Below are 15,606 nucleotides of genomic sequence, written 5' to 3'. Positions count from 1 at the left end.
AAGTCTGTGAAATCTGTCCCCTCCCCGCCCCACAGTGTGCAGTCAGTGGTGTCTCTGCTGAAAAAAAAAAATAGTCCAGTTTAAAATTTAAGCCTGGTTTTCTAGGGGCTGCCCCTGTATCTGCCTAGCTTAGTGGCCAGACAATGATTGGACAGAAACTGTGCTTTAACACCTCAAGCCACTAAGGCTTGTGTGCTCTGCTGATGGATCTGTGTGTGGGCAGGGTAGTTCTTTCAATGTTCAGGCTATTTTCAGGCCTTCCCAGGGTTTTTTTTCCACTGACCCTTTTGTGTCTCCTACATACATGTGCACAGCCTCAAGGTAGTCAGGAGGGCGTGGGTGGCTTGGGGCCCCTCCTTTCTCTAGCTAGGCAGGAACATGCTTGCCCCAACAAAGCACTTTCACAGCCTGTCTAGTAGAACTGAGCTGTCGGCCCTTCCCTGTTGTCTGCCCCTGAGAAGTTTCTCAATTGACAGCGCCCCCTGGTGGGGATATTACCCATCACTCCAAATTGACTTAGCCACCTGCAAACCTAGGCAGAGAAGCTGCTGGTCTCCATGAGCTGCCTTGTCCTGGCAGAACCTCCACGCAGTGTAGTATCTTCAAATCTCTCTGGCTCCGACCCCTGTGTCCATCGCCACATCTCATCTCGCTCTCCCGCCTCTCTCTTTCCCTTATAAAGATGCACATGATGGCATCTAGGGCCCACCTGGAGAATCCAGGACTATTTCCCCGTCTCAAGTATCCTCATTGTTTCTGACCTTGGAGACTTTCTCTTATTTTCCCACGAGCTCAGCCATTCATTCAAAAATGTTTTTAGACTTCATCCTACGTTTTAGAGGTTCTGGACCAGGAGGGTTGCTCTGGACACGTGGTCCACGTTGCTCACGAAGCCTCCACTGCCTTCTCGCACTGCGCTTGTTTCCACCCACCCTCCAGCTTCCCGTCGCTTCCTGCTGTGTCTCCATCGCCGGGAATCATGGCTTTAGAACGACCGCTCCGGCTACAGTGCGCAGAGGGCTGGGCGGCCGGGCCCCAGGCCTTCGGAGGCCAAATTCCACAGTGTCAGCCAGAGGGACACATGCTTGGACGTGCCTCGCACTGGGGCTTGGGTTCGACTCTGCGCTGAGTCTCAGGGCTCAGCTTCCGCCCCCCAGGGTCACTTCTGGGGCCCTGCTCCCCGCCCCCACCCCGCCACACCGGGTACCCGGCGTCATTTGCTGCTTCGCAGGGTCCTAGTCCTGAGCCATGGGGCACAGAGTAGGAGCTCAATGGGTGGTGAGTGAATGCGCGGCTCAGCCAGAGGTTGGGCCGACAGGCAGTGTGGATCCAGATGGGAAGTGACATGGGGGCGGGTGGTGTGCGTGTCTCCCTCCCTGCCTTCTCCCCCAAACTCTCCAAGGTGCTCAGGAAGCTGCTTCCCTCTGTTTAGGATCTTACAGAAACCATTTACTCAGGAACAATGAAAGAAAGCAGCCGTGGTGCGGATTCCCAAGGGTGAGATGGTCCTGCTGCGGGGCCTGCTGGCCCTGGGCCGGGTCCGTAAGCGGGCTGGTGTGTGAGTGAGTGTTGACACATAGACACACACACACGCACACACGCGCACACACGCCGCCCACGAGGGGTATGTACTGCGATGAATGACCGTGTGTGTGTGTGTGTGTGTGTGTGTGTGTGTGTGTGTGTGTGTGTGTGTGTGTGTGTGTGTAGCTCGGCTCCTTCCCTGCCCCCCAAACCAACCACGGCTGTGTGGGACCCACAGCAGCAAAATCCAGGCCTTCTTCGTCCCCTCCCCCACCCCCAGCTCTTGCTTTGAGACCCCATCTCCTCCTCAGTCACAAAGAGCCCCAGTGATCCTGTCAAGACATCTGGGGGAAGAGGAAAAAAAGCATCTTTTCAAATGTCAAGTGGATAAACAGTCAGGGCGCCAGATGTGCGGCCGGGAACCGCCCAGCGGCTCCCAGGCCGGCGCCCTCCCCTCTGGCGCTGCCCAGCAAGGAGCCACCCAGAAAGGGGCTGTCCCTGTGGCCGCTGGGTGGCCGCTGCGCCTCCAAGGCCATGGCCCCGGGGAGGCCCCCGGTCCCAGGAGGCCCAAGCCCTCCGTGGAGGAGCAGGGGGTGACTACGCTGGTGGCGGCGGCGCGCCCCTCCCCACAAGTAGCCCCTGGGAACAGGGGTGGGAGCGGGAGCGGGTCCCTGTGGCAAACGAGGCGGCCGGAACAGGCCCGCGGCCCTCCGGAAAGGGGAAGCCACGGGGGCTCGGGGCCCCGCGCAGCTGGCCGAGCGCACCCCGCCTGGCCCCGGAGCCGGCAGCCACCGGGAGGCGCCCCTGAGGATGGGGCTCCCCGCCCGCGCCCCCGAGGGAGAAAGTAACAGTCGCAGAAGAGGCAGGTTCTGGAGCGGGGCTCCGCCCACAGGCAGCGCGGGCCAGGCCGGCGGCCCCAGGCCCGCCCGTAGGCACGTTTAATGGGATCCCCGGGGGTGTGGCAAGCGGGTAGGTAGGACAGGTCTGTCCCCACCGCCACCCTGGAGGGCCCCGGCTCCTGCCCCGTCCCGCGGCTCCGCACGAGGGGTCGCGCCCCCCCGCCCCAGGCCGAGCCCCTGGCCGCTCCCCCAGCACGCGGGCGGCTGGGCTGGCGCCCCCGCTGCGGGCGCCCGGGGCCCTATGTGGCGTCCAGCTCGAAGACGCCGTCGCTGGTCGGCGTGGTGAAGAAGGAGGGCGGGTCGGACGCGGCCGACTCCCGGCCCCCGCTGCCCCCGTCCCGGGCGCGCCGCTCCTCCAGCCGCAGGCTGCGCTCGAAGTCCAGCAGCTGCCCCATGAAGTTGAAATTGGGCGAGATGTTGGACTTCTTCCGCTTGACCAGGTCGTAGGCGTCGTTGAGCGAGAGGTGCAGCTTCTGCATGAGGTAGGCCACGGTGACGGTGACGGAGCGGCTGACGCCCGCCAGGCAGTGAACGAGCACCCCGCAGTTCTGGGACAAGGCCTCATCTAGGTGGGGGCAGAGGGGCGCCCGCGTGACGTGCAGGTGGTGGCCCGCCGGGGCTCCCTGGCAGTCCCCGCCCCGTCCTCCGAGCTGGGGAGCTGCTGCAGTGGTGCCCGGCCCCGCAGGGCCACCCCGGCTGGGGCTCGGGGCGGCGGGGGGGGGCAGCCGGGCCTGGAGGAGGAGCCCAGGTGAGGGAGGGGGGAGACGTGGGAGAGGCCAGCAGCCAGGCCCGGGGCTGCGGAGGGAGGAGGGGTTGCCGAGCGGACTCACCAATGAACGCGATGGCCTCCGGAAAGAACTGGGACAAGTTCTGGCTCCAGTGGTCCGAGATGGGGATCTGCTTGTAGTGAAAGTCGCCGTTCTTCTCGAAGAGGTTAGGCAGGTTTGGGGTGACGTTGAGGATGTAGCGGATGCCCAGCTTGGCCAAGCTCTCCACGTTGGCCGAATCCCGGGCACTGCCCAGGTAGAGGTTGGGCAGGATCTGGACGGGGAAGGACGGCGGCGGCCCCGCTGGGGGGGGCGTGGCGCCCTCCGAATCCAGGCCACAGCTCATGGAGTCTCGGTCGGGCTCGGATTCCGCGTCGGAGCAGTCGGAGCCCAGGCACAGGCCGCCCAGCCCCACCACTGGGCTGGGCACCGGGGCTGTGCTTGGGCCCCCACGGCTGTCAAGGCTGGTCTCACACAGGTGAGGGCACTCGGCCTGGAATCTGCTGAAGCCACCTGGGAGGGGACAAGGGGAGGATCCCATTGATCTGGCCTCCTGGGTAGCCGAGTGCCCTGGCTGGGGATAGGGACCCCGACCCTGGACAATCCCGATGCCTGAGGGGGGCTGGCAGATGCCTCCAAAGGGAACTCGAAAGCCAGCAGTCTGACCTATACTGGTCTCCCGTGTGGTGTGCTCAGCACTGGTGGCTGCTCCTCCGAACAGCAAGTGCCCACTGCAGCTGCAAGACGCCAGGCTGGGGCAGAGCCACCCAAAGATGATCTTACACCCCCACCCACCCCCAGGGCCAAGCCAAGGCAGCCACGAGGGCTCAACAGAGTTTAGATGCATTGCCAGCCTTGGGGAGGACAGCGGCCATCAGTTAAAGGAGAGGAAAGGTTCAGATGTGAGTTCTCTGCCTGGGTGTCTCCCGATCCAGGTCGACCAGGAGCACCCCGAGGTCAGGGGCCAGGTCACAGCCATGTCTGTGCTCTCTTCAGGGATGAGGTCGACCCCAAGAGGCAGAGAGCCTGGGAGAGAGTGCAGCATTCCACCTGGATGGTCCCGAAGTCCCAAGAAGTGAACATCTCCATCTACAAACAACTACTATTTCCCTGGGGATGGGGGTGGGGGCCTGGAAATTGGACATTTTACGTATTTCTATGTCCCTGTGCGTTCAGAATGGAGCAAGGGACGACAGGCCAATGACCCTCCTGGATGGGGAGGTGGGGACAGCTGGCTCTGTAGGTTCACGGGAATCTCGTCCCTACCCTGGATCTCTGGGGGTGTTTGGCTTGGCAAGGAGCCAACATGCCTGTATCAGCCCATCTCCCCTCCACCCCCAAGGCCTGCCATGACCATGGCAGGCGGGGGAGGGGGGGAGGTCTCTGCCTCCTCCTGCCTTCACTGCTTCTCTCCCTCTCTCGCCCCCTCCCCCTTCCAGACCCTTTGCTGAGCGCGATCTGTCCTCTTGTGGCTCCAGCCTCCTTCACCCATGGCTGAGCAGCTGGGGCAGGGGGTGATATGACGGGATGGGGGCTGGGAGCCCGAACTGCGTATTCCATTCCTGAGCATCCAGGGAGCCAGGTCAGGGCAGACTCTCCCCATTTTCCAGACTCACAAACTGGGGCCCCCAAGGTCGTGCTCGGGGGAGGGGAAATCTCACCTCCACTTTAGACAAAATGAGGCCGGGCTTGCCCAAGGTCAAATGAATCATGAATGTCCTCAGAAGGTGGGGCCCGGCCCTCCCTGGGCTGGGGTCCTCCCCAGGCTGGTGCCCGCGGGCCACCACCCGCACCTACCCTGTAGGTAGTAGGCCAGGTAGCCTTCCTCCCGCAGCTTCTGGAGCAGGGTGCCCAGCACCGACTCGGCCTCCCACTCCTCGGCCTCGGCCTCGGCCTCCCCGCGCCGGTGCCGGCCCCCGCCCTGGTCGTACAGGAGCACCGGGGCGGGCGGGGGCGGCTGCAGCGGCGGCCCAGGCAGGAGCGCGCGCACCGACAGGCTCCCCCGCCGCAGGCGGCGCAGCAGCAGCGCGGGCAGGGCCACGCTCAGCGCCCCGCCGATGCGCGCCGACTCGTACAGCTCGCGGCTGCGGCAGTCCAGAAGCAGCAGCCGCGGCCGCGGGGGCGACAGCTCCCGGCGCAGCCACAGGCACGAGCGGCCCAGACCCTCCATGGGCTCGCGGCTCCTGGCACGTCGGGCCCCGAGAGCTGCAGAGAGAGGGAAGGCGCGCGACGTGAGCCCGCGCCCTTCGCGCCCGGCCGCCAACGGGCGCGGGCCCGGGGGCCAAGACGGGAAGCCAGGCCCGGGTCCTGAAGGCGGCCGCCGAGGGTCCCGCAGGGACGCCCCTCTACTGCCTGGTTCTCTTCTCGTACCCCTCCTACGGCAAGGATATGCAGAAAGGCGCCCCCTGCGCCCCAGGAAAAACGCCCCAGGCAGCCACTCGGCGTTGCTTCCCGTCCGGGAAGGGAAGTGTGAGAGGTCCCCCAGAAGAGGAAGGCTGGGGGTCCAACGGCCCCTTCGAGAGCCGCCGTGGGTCCCTTCCTGGCCCCTCCCGGGGGCCCAAGGCCGCGGCCATCTCCCCCCCCACACCCCCTTTCTGCGTCTCTCACTCTGCGTGCCCGCAGTCACTCCCCACGTTCGAGCTTCCGACTTGGGGGGCGTGTGCGCGGGAGAGGGGGTCCAGGCCGAGATCTCCCCCATGGCCAGGCGGGCCCGGGTAACAGAGGTGGTGCCGAGGTGCTGGACCTCGGCCGGCCGGACCTCTCGGAGCTGCCCTCCTCCCCCCGTAGAAAACAAAAGGAGAGAGACCTGGAGCGTGATCCCGCGGCGAGCGGCCGCGCGCGGACGTCCGAGCCACGGCCACCGCGGGACGAGGGGCGCCGGCCGCGGGCAGGGAGTCCCCGAACCCGGCCACCGGGAAGAGGGCGGGGCAGCGGAGCAGGCGCGCACGTGGAGGCCGAGTCCACCGCAGCCCGCGCACCGGCCGCTTCCTGGCAGTGGGACCCAGCTTCCACCTTGGAAGCTGCCGCCTTTGGACGTGGAGTTGCCGTTTGGAGGGGCGGGGCGGCGGGGGCGGGCTCAGGGGGGCCAGCGAGCCAACGGGTGCCCTCGAAAGCAGTTGAGTGGGCCCTGCAAGTGGCGCGCTGAGCCGGGGCTTCCACCGAAGCGGGACTGGGCCAGGGCAGAGGCCAAGGGCAGGTCAGGGGCCCAGCAGGGGACCAGCTGCAGCTCCCCCGGCCGGCGCCAGTCAGGCCCCTGGAGGCAGGGGGAGGGGTGGGGACAAGAGCCCAGTGGCCCTGCCCCAGAGGCTGCCTCCAGCCCTACTCATTTGGGGTGACCACCGCGTCCCCTGACTGGACTTCAGTGGCCCCATCTATATAACAGGCCCCTCATAGCCACCGCCTTGGCTACCATGGGATGCCGGTGAAATCGTGGAGGGGAGGGGGAAGCAGGACCAGAAACCCGCTGCTGCCTTCTGGCCAGAACTCTGCCCAAGGCCAGCCGGAGGGCTGGGCAGGCAGAGGGCAGCTTCTGGGCGCCACAACGGCTTCCTTCGTACAGGCCAGGCCAAAGGCCCCAGGAGCTCTGTGCTCTCAGCCCTGAAGCGGGGTGCTCTGCTCTTACCACATTACTGAGCCTGGGGGTCGCCCCTGGCTCCTCGTTTTGTCAAGAGCCAAGTCATTTCCACTTAAATGTCTCTCACATCTGGACATTCCCCTCCGCCCCCTGCACCGGCCTGGGTCACCATCGTAGCTTCCAAAGGCCTCTCCCTACCTCCAGGCCTGTCTGCCTCAACACCCCTCAGCCCTGCCCTGCAGCAAAGGCCCACGGTGTCCTCCATACCTTCCACGGACACAGGATGGTGAACAGGCAGGACACACCGGGCCCCTGCTTGCCCGGCACCCCCAGGCCCGCAGGACCAGGTCAGTAAGAAACCGAGGGACCGAACAAGATAATACCAGGTGTGCTAAGTGCTGAGACAATGCCGTGAGGTGGGGGAGGGGTCTCTGAAAAGTCGGGTCTGTGTCCCTTCTCTGCTTAAAGCCCATCCAAAGCAAATAGCAGAGTTGAAGGAAAATGTACAGCAGATAAGATAAAGCTCAGACAGCTTAATCAAAAGGTTAAGACTCCTATAGATCAGTGGGCAAGGAACCGGGGAAAGACCGCGTGAAGGAGGAAATGCGATCGGTCCAAGGCGTTTGGGGGAACGTTCAACCTCAGGCATGGAAGGAAAGCAAATGTAAAAAAACAAGGTGACAACGACAGAAAACAAGGTAACATTTCCCACCTGTCACATTAGTAAAGTGTTCTCAGCACGAGAGCTCCCAGCGCTGTGGCAAGGGTGCTGTGAAACTGGCCTGCTGCTCTATTGCTGGTTGCTAGAGAGTTCTCTGTTGGTGTGGCCCTTTTGGAAACGAACGTGGTAATAGGCATCCAGAGCTGGGAAGGACACCACACCCTCCGGCCGCTTTTGGGAATCTACCCCAAGGAACTAAGCAAAAGAAGGCAGAGCTATGCACACAGGATAGGCACCACAAGACAGGTAGCTAAGGAGTGAAGGGTGCAAAGCCACTGGAGGGCCACTGTTTAGGACGGTTCAGTCCAGTGTGGCTGCCAAAGACTCCCCTCACGGACCACGAAGTAAGATGAGAAAACTGGGGAGGTAATGCTGGGGAGAGGGCAGCTTACAGAGAGCCAGGTTGCCTCGAAGGGGCCTCCAGTTGCCCCCTTCCTCCCTCCCTCCCTCCCTTCCGGGCCCACCACATGCATCCAGGGGCCTCAGGCAGCTGGGCTGGGTCCCCTTTGCCCCTAGTCCCGGCCTCCTCCACTGCAGCCTGTCCTGATTCTGTTCCTTCTTCAGCCATCCCCCCCCCCCACCCCCGCAACCCAAGGTTTCTGTCTCCCTCCTCTGTGCTCCAGGGCTCAGTTCCCCGAGGTTGTCAGCTGGGCCGGAGCAGAGTGGGGGGCATCTCCTTTCCCTCACATCCTAGCTCCCAGAGACGAGACAGAGGTTGGCTGCCACCTGCCCATGGACCCCAAGCCTGGGGGCTCCCTCCAGGCCTGCCGCAGCTGTGGGCAGGAGCCTGGGGTGGGCAGGGGTTGAAGGCACCAAGGGTTCTGCAACGTGCCAGCCTGGGGTGTCTGGCTTGGCGGAGTCGTGGGCAGTGGGGGTGGCAGCACCCGACAGGGAGGTGGAGAGATACGTGTCCCCACCCGCCCTGTCCTGAGGGCTCAGTGTGGTTGGAGAGACGGTCGCCAACCCCGCTGGAGGTAGGAGCTCCTGAGGTGCCTAGTCCTGCTTTCTGGAGAGGGCTCCCTGGGGGAGGTGACCGGAGCCGGGCTGGGAAGCGGAGGATGAGAAGGGAGGCAACTTCTGCAAGGGTGAGGGGAGAGGAAGCTAGGCTCCAAGAAACCCTAACCCCCGCCCCCGGGCTGGGGTCCTGCGGGGCCTGCGCCTCGCAACGCCCGAGGAGGGAATCCCCTGCGCCTCGCTCCGGACCCCTGCCGGCCAGCCCTCCCGCCGGGAGAGAGCGCCCAGGAGGGGGATTCAATCTCGAAAGTGAGCGCTCGCTGCCCGGCGCCAGCAGCGCCCGCTGCGCCAGCAGCAGGACAGACTGGAACCTGTTGCCACCTCCGCACTGCAGGGCTGAGCGCAGCCAAGCCCCCCTCCCCCGACCCTCGCCCGGCCCGCCCGCGCTCGGGCCCCCGCAGCGCCGGCCCCGCCCCGCACCCGCTCCCCGGGCGCGCCGGGGCCTCGGCAGGCCCCCTCCGGCGGGCGGAGCCAGGCCGCGCGCGTCCCGTAGGGTGGACGCTGCGCCCGTCGCCCCAGCTCCCGCCGGGCGCCCCCGGCCCCCGGCCGGCCCAGCCAGTGCCCCTCGGAGGCCGCGGAAACGCTGCTGCCCGTAGGCCTCGCGCGCGCCGCGTGCGCCTTCTGGTCCCTGGAGCCTCCCGAGAGCGGCGCCCCGCCTCCCCCCCCCCCCCCCCCCCCCCCCCCCCCCCCCCCTTCGGCTGTCGCGGCCGGGTCACATGGCCAGGAGCAGAACTCCCAGCAACAGCGTTCCTGCCAAATCCCCGGTCTTTTCCACCAATTCCACTTTCCGCTGGGGATGGCTTTCTGCTTTTCCCGGTCGGTCTCCTCGCGGGACTGGGAGTTCCTCCAAGGCAGGAGCGGGGTGTGTGCCCGGCCCCAAGCTGGCCCCAGCCCCCAGTGAAGGGCCTGGCACGCGGCGCTCACGGAAGAAATGCTCGTTAACAAAAGAAGGCATGAATGAATGAAACCAATTGTTGCGCGAGGGAGCCCAGGAGGGCACCGCTCCTGCTTTTTTCCTCAGCGGGTCACACACTCGCCCCCACCGGACACGCACAAGCACACGTGCGCACACGGCCCTCCCCCCACCGCACAGGCAGACGGGCACACGCGGCACTCCGACTCCTGCCCCCAGGAAACCCACCTACTACGTGCGTGCCAGCAACTGGGGCCCCTTTGGTCCCAGCTGGGCCGCCTCCATTTCAGTGCCTGCCTCTCCCTTCCTCTTCCCCGCCCCGCTCCCCCCCATCTAAGTACGGTACCTTGCACCCCAAGTGCCTTCCTTATCTCTTAGGGAAGAGGCCAAGCCAGTCGCTGGGGAGCCTCAAGGTCTGTTTAGGGAGGCACCTGGGGGGTCTCAGGATGGTGAGCCGCTGCTGCGAAGGCGAGCCAGAGGCGCCTGGCAGAGATGCCACCAAATGCTGCAGCCTCTAGAGCCCGCGTGCCAGGTGTTGGGACTCGGGATGTGCCGGGGGGATGTTGCGGGCTATTTGCGATGGGGGCGGGGCAGCAGGTGTGCATACATGTTGGGGTGTATGGGAGTGCGTGCTGGGGAGCGGGCCTGGCTTCGGGGACTGGGGAGGGTCGGCCTCTGGGGTGGGGGTTAGTGTTGGGGTTTGTTCAGGGCTGGGCGGATTGCAGTTGTCTCTGGGCTGGGAACGTGGGTGGGGTGTCTGTACCGAGCATATGGGGAGTTGGAGATGGTGGGGCACGGTGAGGAGAGCTATGTTAGTGCAGACATCGCAGGGATGTGTTTGGCGCGCGCGCGCGCGCGCGCGCGTGTGTGTGTGAACGCGCGCGCGCTCGCGCTCGCGCGCCTGGGTGTGTGCTGAGGCGTGGCAGCGTCTGGGATGGGTGCTGGCCTGAGTTGGGGACAGTAGTGGATGGTGACTTAGCGGCTGCTGGTGTGTGCACTGCAGGGACCTGGGTCCGCGGTGCATGGTTTGTGCACGCGCGCGTGTCAGGGGGTGTGCGTGGCCATGGACACGGGAGGTGAACGGGCAGGATGCGGGGGGTGTGCGGTGGTAGCACTGAGTGGGTCTCCCAGGGGCGCGTGCCTGGGTCTCCCAGGGGCGCGTGCGTTGGCCCTGTGGGGTGCGCTCTGGCAAGACTTTGGGGGTGCAGGGTGGAGGAGCGCACGTCGGGGGGCGGCCAGGCAGGGTGGGGGTGGGGTGGGTGCCCGGGCGCCGCGTGCTCCGCTCACCTCCGCTCACCTCCGTTCCGCTCGGCTTCCTGCGCCGGCTCCGCGCGTCGCGGCCGGGAAGTTTCCGAAGCCCGGGCGGCGGGAAGCGCCACAGCCTCTGCCGCCGAGCGCCACCGGAGCCTCGGGCGGCGGCCTCGCTTGGAGCCGAGGGGCCGCCGCCGCCGCCGCCGCCGCCGCCGCTGCGGAGGGAAACTCCAAATCCCGCCTCCGCCGCCGCCTCCTCCTCTCCCGTCGCCGTCTTCTCCGCCCCCTGCCCAGGAGGGGCAATGTCGCCGGCGGCGCGCAGGGAGGGAGCGGGGAGGGGCCGCGGCCTGCCCGGCGTCTCCCTCCACCTCCCCTGCCCGCCTTCCTCCCACCTGCAAGCTCTGCCCGCTCTGCCCAATGTGGCCCCTCTCCGGGATGTCCCCTGCAGCCCCCGGCCCCCAACGGGCCCGCTGCCTGGGGTCTCCGAGCTTGGGGTGCCGGAGTGGGGTGGGGGGCCCTGACCTAGGCAGGGCCTGGGCTGGGAGACGGTTGCACCGAAGAGTCTCTGCTGGCACCCCTGCTACCCTCAAGAGAAGCGAAGGGACCCATCGAGGACCAGGCACAGCTTGGCCCCCAGAGCCACCTCCTGCCGCCACAGGGGATAGATAGGGCATAAGGTCCAGCTGACGGCACTGCAAGTGCCCCCAACCACCGGTTCCCCTGGCACTATCTTCTCCCTTTTTCATGTATCGGATTCTGCCTAATGGTCATAGCATTTGGGCTTCAGTGCCTGGAAGGGGTGGAGCCAGGACATTGGGGGTGGGGCTGGGAGGGGGTGCTGTCACCAGGCCCGGTTTGCTTTCCTCTGGACCCAAGGCCCCCAGGACCTCATTTGGTCCTTATACCAGTCTGGGAGTCGGAGGAGACCGTTCCCATGCTATAAGTAGGGAAACCGAGGCAGTGGTTTCCTGGCGATCACACAGTAGTGCAGTGACAGGGCCCGAGCGGGCTCAAGGCCGGGAGAACACGGAGAGGAAGGCAGGCAGAGCCGGGGTGCCAGCCGCCCCACGGATGAGTGTCTGCAGCAGCCTTGAATTCCCCTGAGTCAGCACCCCTGGAAAAGAGAGCAGAGGGGCCGCTTTGTTTCCTAATCCGTACATTTGGGGAAAGGGGCAGACCTCATGATCTCCAAGGGCCCTCCTAAGCTTTGCTGCAGTTTCTCTCCAGGTTGTGGGAGCTTGGCATGCCCACCCTGCCCTCTGCCCCCTTCCGGCCTCAGCAGATGCCCACCCTTACAACCCTCCCCCTGCTCGAGCCCCTGGGCCTTTCTGGGCTGCACCCGCTGGCAGGTGCATCTGACAGGCAGGCCTAAGGTGCCCTGGGCTGGGCTGACCTTTCACCTCCTCTTCAGCATCAGGGTCCCGGGGTCCAGCGTGGACGACCCCACACGGGCGAGCAAACGAAACTGTGTGTGGGTCGTGCCGCTGGACGCCGTGCTTCCGTGACACTCCACGGTGCCAGCTGTCCTGAAGTCAGGGGGCCTTTGCTAAGAAATCAACGTGTGCCAAAAGCCTGCCGTTCGGCGATAGGACCATTTTATCTGTCAAAACGTGAAAATACATGGAAACCAAGAAAGATGGGGCTGGCTCCCCTGGCCATCCTCCCATTTGGGGAAGACACACGGCCAGCCGTGTCGTGGCCCTGGGCACTCAGTTGGCCCCCTGCAAAGGCTCGGTGAGCTGACTCACAGAGGGGTATCTGGAAAGGTTGACTAACCAGCCGCCCTCGCCCCCGCAGTCCTGCGCTTAGTGACTCAGGGCCGAACGGCTGGAGGAGGAACATTTGGATTGAATGATGCTGCCCCCCACCCCTGCGAAGCTCCTACCCCAGCCCTCCCACAGGGCCTCTGCTCTCCAGGCAACAAGACCCACCCAGCTCTGGAAGAGAAAAGACTAACACAGACGGCCAGGCCAGTCCTGGGAGCTCCCAAGGCGCAGGTCCGCTCCCCTCGGGGAAACGGTGCCTCCCTCCTCGTCCCCGTCCCCGGGGACTTGTCTTAGGCCTGACCTGTTCCCTGTTGAGGAATAAAATGGAGAATCTTCTCGAAGAGCAAAATCGAGGTTGCTCTGCAGACGCAGCTGGGCCTCCGTCTCCGAAGCAGCCAAGCCCACGTGCTCAGATCCTGTCTGCTCCTAACAGAAATCTCGGCGTGGGCTGACGGGCCAGCTCCAGCCCTCACCCTCTCCTCTGTGGCCCTGCCCCCTCTCCCGCCAGAACCTCTGCCGGCAGCCAGGCGCTCGGCAGGAGCTGCGCGCGCACGGCGGAGGGGCAGGAGGCTGGGCCGCGCTCCGAATGTGCCAGGGCTGTGCCACCGTGGGCCTTGGGCTGAAGGCGGCCATAGCTGCGCAGGTGCAGCTTTCTCCGGTCCGATTCTGGGTCCCTTTCTAGGCAGCTGGAGCTTTGAGGAGAGGCGCGTCCCACCTGGTCCTTGCGTGGAGACCCTGCTCCCCCTGGGCACCGGCATTGGGTGCACACGCACGTGAGGCGTTATTTCTGGGCAACCACTGGGTCCCACTGAGAGCAATAGCCGCCGCTGAAGCCGTTTGCTCACGTGACAGCACCCCCCAGGCCGCCGTCGTCCCTCCACCACTGGGAAACAGGCCTCGCTCTGCCCCTCCCCCATCAGAGGCGCTTTAGCCGGCATCCTTTAGACGCATCTCGCTACCAGTTGCCATGCCTTCAGGAACACATTCTAGAAGGCCCTGTTCCGGAGCACCCCACCTGCCTGCAGCAGCCCCTGACAGAACCGCATCCGGACGTTTGAAACCAAATGGCCCAGTGGTTGCTCTCAGATGGGCACTTGCGGGCGGGGACGGGGGAGCGGAGGGGAGAGGAGGGGGGCAGGGCCAAGAGGCAGCTCGTGCAGCGCAGCGGCGATTGGTTTCCGAGGGTCCGGGACCTCGGGAGCCATTAGCAGCCCCATTCCGGGAGGGCTCAGGTTCAGGTTCAATAACCTGCTTATAAACCCCCTCCGGCCAGCTGCGCGGGCTTCCCTCTCCTTGTCTCGTCCTCCCAAGAAGCAGCGCGCGTGTGTCTGGATATACATTACAGATGATATAATCCTTTTACCGGGAGAGAGCCAGACACCCACGCCCATTGGCTGGACAGGCAAAGGGTGGTGAGATGGAAGAGGCGGGGGAGAGAGGGCTGAGCGGGCCAGGAGAGGGGCCACCACGGGCGCAAGGGCAGGAGGGAGGGCTGAGCGGGCCAGGAGAGGGGCCACCACGGGTGGAAGGATAGGCCAGGAGGCTGGCAGCCGGTCGCTCCAGTGAAGGCCTCTGTGAGCGGCCCCCCCAGCTCCCGGGCCGCACGTCTCCGTTTCCCCCGCCAGGAGTGTGCCTCTTGAGTTAGGCCATCTCGTCACAGGAAGGAATGCGTGAAACGGGCAGCGCAGTCAGACCAAGGCGGGGGCTCATTCCGGCTCCCCGGCCCTGGCTCAGTTGTCTTTGGGGGGCGGGGAGGGGTCCTGCGGATGCTGTGGGTTGTTCTCGTCTCCATCCTCAGGGCTCGCCTCCCTGTATGACGGTCTGAGCACCTCGCTTCCCGCTCCTCCTCCCAAAGCTGCAAGGCCCAGCCTGGGCCCCGCTGGCTCCTTGCGCGCAGACCAGAGCCCACCACCAGGCTGGCTGGGTCACTGCTGCTCCGGGGTCAGGGCCCCTGGGCACCTCTCTGCACCTCTCCTCCCACTGCAGGAGCTTTCCACCCTCTGGCCTGGTCTGGGAGCGCTTCTGCGGGCCCAGCCCTGGGCCCGGAAGCCCTAGTCAGCCCCGGACAGTGACAGGAGGGAGACAAGGCCCAGGGCAGGGGCTCGCCCATGGCCCTGTGGCGGCGGCGGCGGTGAAGCTGCAGGACCCAGGCCTCAGGAGGGAGCCACTTGGCCGCTGGCAGGGAGCCTCGGGTGGCGCCCCGCCACGTGAGGTCACACAGCCGACTTGCCGCCCTTTGAAGCCCTGCTGTCGCCGAAGTCTCCAGCTCACAGATCACAAAGTGTGGAGCCGTCCCTCCTTGCTCGCCAGGAAGGTCCCCTCGAGGGACCCTTAAATAATGAAAACAGTAGCTCCTGGTCACCATGCCAGGAACGAGGGCCACGAGCCTTCCGTATGAGGAAACCGAGGCGCAGAGAGACGAGGCGGACGACCCCAGCCGGGCCCCAGCCTCCAGAGCGGGCACTGCCTCTGCTGTCGGGGCTTGGGTCCAGGTCGCTCTTTCTCGTAGGTTTGGGGGCGGCAGGAGCGGGGCCAGGTGCAGAGGGGCCCTGGGGAGCCGTCCACACAGGCCAAGGTGGAGCCCCAGGCTGTGGCCCCAGGTGCGCCCCGGCCCAGGTGAGGACTTCTCTTCCGTCACCGTCCCTTGGCCTCACCGCCGTCCCCATGCAGCCCCCCTCGCTGCCCCCTCCCGACTTTCACTCTTGAGAGGAAGGCGCACGGTGCTTCTGCCAAGTCCGGGGGGATGTTCCCCCTCTAAATTTCGAGAGTAGCTGTCACCCCTCAGTACCTGCTTCCCACAGAGAGGAGAGCAGCCCCAGGCAGAGAGACGGGGAGAGGAGGGAGGGGAAGGCCAGGGCCCCGTGGCAGCAGAGACGCCGCAGGCAGGAAGGGGACAGCCGCAGACCCGCACCTGAAACCGCCCCCTTGGCCGGAGGCTGTGGAGAGTCGGGAGTTCCTTGCAGGGGTCCTCAGAGCCGTCTCCCTCGGTCACCACGTGCCTGTGGGGCTTCGCCCGGTACCTAGCAGGTGGTTAGCGCTCAGTACCTGCCAGCTGGGTGCCCCCTCCCCCTTCCAGCGCCATTTCATTATCACGGAGAGAAAAGGCAGGGCCTGGGTGGGGCACAGGGGGTCACGGCTCAGTATGAGTCACTCCGGGGTCCCACTTGTCTCTGCTGT

The 15,606-nt window shown here is 65.5% G+C and overlaps 1 protein-coding gene across 1 annotated transcript; it reads right to left on the bottom strand.

The window, feature by feature from the left end:
• Positions 1-2,385: 2,385 nt before the first annotated feature.
• Positions 2,386-5,360, bottom strand: DUSP9 (dual specificity phosphatase 9). Its single transcript, XM_024116791.1, has 3 exons — positions 4,988-5,360; positions 3,254-3,703; positions 2,386-2,988 (listed from the first exon to the last, which is right to left on the bottom strand). The coding sequence occupies exons 1-3, from the start codon at positions 5,358-5,360 to the stop codon at positions 2,663-2,665; spliced, it is 1,149 nt and encodes a 382-aa protein (XP_023972559.1). The 3' UTR covers positions 2,386-2,662.
• Positions 5,361-15,606: the final 10,246 nt, after the last annotated feature.

Source organism: Physeter macrocephalus, chromosome 21 (genome assembly GCF_002837175.3).
Source record: "Physeter macrocephalus isolate SW-GA chromosome 21, ASM283717v5, whole genome shotgun sequence".
Classification (NCBI taxonomy): Eukaryota; Metazoa; Chordata; class Mammalia; order Artiodactyla; family Physeteridae; genus Physeter; species Physeter macrocephalus.
The sequence above is the reverse complement of the archived record's forward strand: the minus strand, read 5'-3'. Positions and strand labels throughout refer to the sequence as shown.